The sequence below is a fragment of the Apaloderma vittatum genome, unplaced genomic scaffold (genome assembly GCF_000703405.1).
Source record: "Apaloderma vittatum isolate BGI_N311 unplaced genomic scaffold, ASM70340v1 scaffold31628, whole genome shotgun sequence".
NCBI classification, from domain to species: Eukaryota; Metazoa; Chordata; class Aves; order Trogoniformes; family Trogonidae; genus Apaloderma; species Apaloderma vittatum.
In genome coordinates, this window is record NW_009733089.1 from 21,013 (window position 1) to 26,473 (window position 5,461).

At 47.2% G+C, this 5,461-nt stretch overlaps 1 protein-coding gene across 1 annotated transcript; it reads right to left on the reverse strand.

The window, feature by feature from the left end:
• Positions 1-1,225: 1,225 nt before the first annotated feature.
• LOC104278695 (tubby-related protein 4-like) lies at positions 1,226-5,457 on the reverse strand (the record flags this gene model as incomplete). The annotated part of the gene is given in 4 exon segments (XM_009875740.1): positions 1,226-1,876; positions 3,618-4,786; positions 4,789-5,130; positions 5,133-5,457. Coding segments are annotated over 4 exon segments (1,953 nt in total), but the record flags the coding sequence as incomplete, so codon positions are not given.
• Positions 5,458-5,461: the final 4 nt, after the last annotated feature.

Below are 5,461 nucleotides of genomic sequence, written 5' to 3' on the forward strand. Positions count from 1 at the left end.
TTCTACAACAAATCAAATGCAACATATATCTGCCCTATCATTAGGATTTAAGAAAAGCAAAGAGAGAAAATCACACCTATTCATGTTAAATTATACCGAGTTTTTCAGGTAAGAAGTTAAACTGTGGATAAAAGCTAAAGACAAAGCAGCCACTGACATCTCAACCAACTTCTCTCTCTCAATGTGCCTTTCATTTCAAAAGAGCAATTTCTGAAGGAAATCTGTGATTATATTTTGTAATCTAATGTCCAAATAATTACGTGAGTAGTTTTGGCATTTGTGTATTACTGGGGAAACTACTTCCGTATCAAAACATATTCTGTAGCAAAGTGCAGGCAAAGAGAAAGCAAATAAATATGCACACAACACATGGACAATACAGAAACTCTCCTGTGAAAACAATCCTTCTGAAATGCTCAACGGGTCTGTGTGTCCACTAGAAAGAACCATGGAGAGCCATGCTAAGGTCATTAAGCCTCCTCCTGTAACTTCTGGAACTCCACGTAAACTTTGGCTTCCTGCTCATAGCTGGAGCATTATGTTCTCAAACCACAGCCACAAAGACTACTCAAGTGGCAAGGTGGTAAAAGGGATGATTCTGTCCAGTTTTTCCTTCCTCTTTCAACTAATTTGTTCTCCAGCCAATAATGCTATTGTTTCCTGTAATAAAATCGCTTTCCTGATGACATTGCTTTTTGTAATGACTTGCAACACTCATGTGTCCTTCCTAATTCAAGCACTGATATACTGCTATAAAATTCGATTCATACTGATCACTGAGAAGGCTGAATACATGGGGCCTTCTCATGCACTTGAAAGACTGTTTATAAACTGTAAACACATTTAAATGAGGAGCATGTACAGGTGTGGCCTCAGAGGTACATCTGGTCTCACTGTACCTTTCCCAGCTACAGGTCAAATTAGAGAATACTGCTGATCGATATGAGCAAACAAGCAACACTCATGGTTATTTCCTTCTCCACCCTTTGTCACCTACTGAAAGATGTTTATCCCCAATAACAGTACACAAAACAAGCAGACATCAACTTCTTTGACACAGTGGGGTTTTAACCCACCTATTGGTAAAATTGTTTCTCTTCTGAATAATAATACATCATTACTTATAAATTAAACATTGACCTACACAGCCTCCTTGGAACTTGTAGTGCTCAGTAATTATCAGAGATCAGAGAAGAAACACATGTCTTCAAGTATTATAGCTTCTGGTTTTTTCTTTTTTTGCTGCTATCACTGATGTAGTAGTAGTAGAGTAGTAGTAGCAGTAGTACAAACTGGACCAGAAAAAAAAATATGTTCCCTGTCTTTAAAAACAACAGCATGATATAAGGCAGTCTATCAAAAAGAGCAGTCTTTTTTAATCCCCCAATGAACTTACACCAGCTACTGTAGCAAACACAGCAGAACCACCACAACAAGCCAAAAGTCACACTTCTCCACGTAACACTGAATGGCTCTCAACCCTTTGCTCTTTCTGAGACCCAGCACAACGCTTAAAAAGGAAAAAAAAAACACCTTAAACCAAACAAACGAACAAACAGAACAGAAAACAGCCCCCCACCCTCCACCCCATGACTGATTAGATTTAATGCCCTTCTGTGGGGCACCAAGAGACTTTTCCAGTTTTACTGCCTTCTTCGCTCCCAGGCACCTCTGCACACCTACAGCAGGCTGCCCTGACATTTTCCGGTTCGGACTTTATGAGAAAGTTAACATTTTCCTCTCTCCAGTCTCTGCTTGTTCATTTGAGGCGTTGAGTCACATTAGCCAGAGCAACAGCAAAGGCTTGCACTGCAGAAAATGGATACTGAAAGTCCAAAATGTAAGCATTGCCATCAATCCTTCCAAACTGCATCACCTAGGAAGCACGGGAAGAGGAGAAGGAAGGAAAAAGAGAGCAAGGTCAAAAAAAGTGAACCACAGAAAAAGAACCAGAGAAAAATAAAAAACAAAATGTTTTTGCTCCTTTGTATGAACATCTCACCTCCTGAGCTAATATAGATGGGGCTACACCCAGAATAGGGCATGATGCCAAAGAATGGTAAGAGCACTGTACTATTGGTCTGTATAGAGTATCCAAATGCAGTATTTGACTCTGTTGAACAAAATGAGCTTTAAAACATGCTAGACTATACATGGCATTTGTGTAAGTAGACTGTCACCCTTTACTTCAGCAGATGTGAGTTATACCAGCACCATGCTTCCTGCAGGAAAACACCATTTTCTCCATCGGAGAGATCCTATCATCAGCCCAACAGGAAAACAGATGTTGTTTTCAAAGAAAGGAGCTTTTGGGGAAGGGGAGTAACCAACCTCCTGACTCTGCGTGCATTCTTGGCAGTTCTGTTTTCCTCTGCATAAACTTCCCTAGCACATAATTATACCGAGAATAAATTAGCAAGGGGACAATGGGACCTGTTTGAAATGTAAAGCAAGGCTTGTCAGGTTGTTCGCTGTTTTTCCGCAGGGAATATCTGAAGTTTGCCCTATTATTACTGCTTTTTCATTTGCTTCATCAGAGGCCCAGCTTGTATTTGCTCTACAGTGAAGATCCTTCAGCTAGAACAAGGGCTGTCTGTGCAAGTCGAGTCAGGCTTTGTTCCCCCACCAACAAAACCTGTGGCTGGGTGACTTTGCCCAGCTGGCCCCAGGCACATATCCACAGCTGTTTAAGTGAAGAAGACAAGGGTATAAATGGCTTTGGTCACTGTCTTTTAAATGAGCTGTTATCACAGACAAACAAAACCAAGAGACTACTGCTGGTCACGCATGTTGGGATATTTAAGACATGTAAGTTAAATCAGAGGAAGCTGAGAGTCTTGAAGTCTTTAATACATCAGAGGTGAGTTACAGAGACGAGACAGCTGGACAAGGAAATAAATATGTGTCTCCTAAGCCTCAGTCCAGTGTCCTGCTTATTGGTATCACTTAATAGCCCAGGCTTGGTGTAGTAACATCCCACTTGGGCCAAGGTGAGAGAGCCTAAAATTAAACGTTTTGATTTTTTGAATTATCCACAGACCCCTCTACCCACAGGTGGCTCGAAAGCATCCCAGGAACACTTCGTTCTGGGGATGGTCAGTGCCTCCCTCCTCTAGCACCAAAAAACAGCCCCAGAGAACTGGCAACCCACAACGGGAAATTCTGGCCTGGAGGGAACCTAACTGCCCATCCTCTGCCTTAGCTATCTGCTGACCCGCTAACCTCTGTGAGCATCGCAAGAAGGGAGCAGCGTTCACTCAGCTAAGTGCCGTCCACAACCACTGACAGCAAACACTGCTACTGTTGGGGAGGTCTGTTGTGTTTATTACTAAATCCATCCACCTTCAGCCCTGAGAGCCAGCGAGATTAAAGGAGGCCCCCATTCCCATGTCCAACTGTAGTAAGATCAAACGTTTTGTGCATTTACTTCACTTACATTTACTCAATCCGTTCTGAATCTAGACCTTTGATGGCTGTTTTTTATCAGCCATATGGCAAAGCTTTTTTTCACAGAGTAGCTACCAAAAGCGGAAGGCACTCAGCTGTGTGAGAGGTACAGCTTATTTCTTGGTACGGCTTTCCCACATTCCAGCCCTCATCCCGTGCATCTCTCCTACCTGTCGTCCTTCCAGCTCAATCTGGAAGTTTTTTGCTGACTCCTGGGTCACCCGCCCCCCGAAATCCAGCTGGTAGACTTGCGTTGCCTCATTCCACAGTGGCTGCTTGTTGGCCATCACGTACACAAAGCCCTGGCTCCCCAGCCTCCCGTCCTCCTTCTCGCTGGCCTTCCGGCACTTGAATTCATCCAGTTCACTGGCTGTCCTCAAACTCCTTTTGGTTTTCCAACCCTTTTTGCTGCCCTGGCTCTGGTTCATCAGTTCATCCCCACTGATAAAAAGCTCTGGCTCGCTCTCCGAACTGTCCTGAAACTCGTTGGTCTTGTTTAGCTTCTTGGACTTCAACTGGTCTTTTTGGCTCTTGACCTTCTTCTTCTCCCTCCCCAGCCGAGGGCTGGATATTAGCGAATTGAAGTCAGTCAGTGTCCTTGCCTCTTTTTTGACCTTGCCCTCGGTAATAGCCTGCACATTCCCTTCCTCGGCTCGACTGTCCAGGCGCTTCCGGCTCTTCTTGCCAAATTTGTCCGCCCTTTGAGGAACGGGGCTTTCTGTCAAGGAGAGCACCTCCTGGAAGGTGTCTGCCGTCTCCACCATTACTTCTGTGCCCACGTGGCCCTGCAGCTCTGCCGGAGGGGGGGACATCACCGGCTTCTCCACCACAAGGAGTGGCTTGGGGGGCAAGGTGCCCTGGGGGTTCTGTACGGGTGGGCAGGCGCTGTAGGAGCTCCATGGATGCAAGGCGATCGGTGGCAGCTGTAAACTAGAGCAGGCGCTACTTCCTGGGTACATGGGTGGCAAAGGGCAATAGGAGAGGTTGGATGGATAACCTGGCTGAAGCACAACTGCAGGCTCCTGCTGTGCAAACTGCGTTGGGGCCAGAGCTTCTTTGGGGGAGCAGGGGGGCTGCATTCCCTGAAGGGGAGGGGCACTGTAGCTTCCTGGGTAAGGTACTCCAACCCCATAACTCGTCTGGAAAGGGGCAGTGGGACTTGTTGGAGACTTGGGGGAAACGAACGGCATTCGAGACATATCCAGATGTTGAGCTTGACCAATGATGAGAGGAGTAGGTTTTAGAGGGTTGGGCACTGAGCTCTGAGATGTCCTTTCCTGAGGAACCCAAATCTCTTCACTCACCATTGGGTCCCACTGGTACGGTGGTGGCCGTTTTAAGCCTCTGTCAAGGACACAGGTACGTGTCGCATCGATTTCTCCACTGGACAGTGCTGAGAAAGGGCCTCATCCTCTGTGAAGGCGGAGTTGATATAATCCGCTCGGTCACGGGAATTGTCAGGTGGGCTCAGCAAGCTGTAGGAGGACTGGGAGGCCAGAGGCGAAGTACTGACAGAGTGAGCGATGACAGAGCTGTGCTGGGAACTACTCCCTGTGCTCAGATCAGGTCTCATGACACCAATACTGGAAGTGCTGCTACTAGAGTTGGCACTAGTGATGATGCCCACACCAACAGTACCCGCGTTGCTGCCGCCGACACGCCCGCCGCCCGGTGGGGGGGAAAGGCGTTCGGTACTCTCTGCTGGTACTTTGCTGTCACAACGCTGCTCTTGGCTTTCGGAGGGAGTTGCAAGGTGGCTCTCTGACTGTCCACCAGCTGAGCCATTTTCAGCGCTGCCTCTCTGCTGTTCCTCCGCAGAGTTGCATGAATGATACTGCTGTCCAGCCTCTGCGCGATGCTTCTGCCCTGCGACAGCTGGCTGGCGATGTCGGGGTAGGGTGGTGGATCCCCGGTTGGGATGGAGTAACGGGGGACTGTGAGCCGGTTCAGTGTGGCGCTGGTGCAGGGCTGCTGCATCTTCTTCTCGGCAGCAGTGATGCGCAAGGTGGCGGAG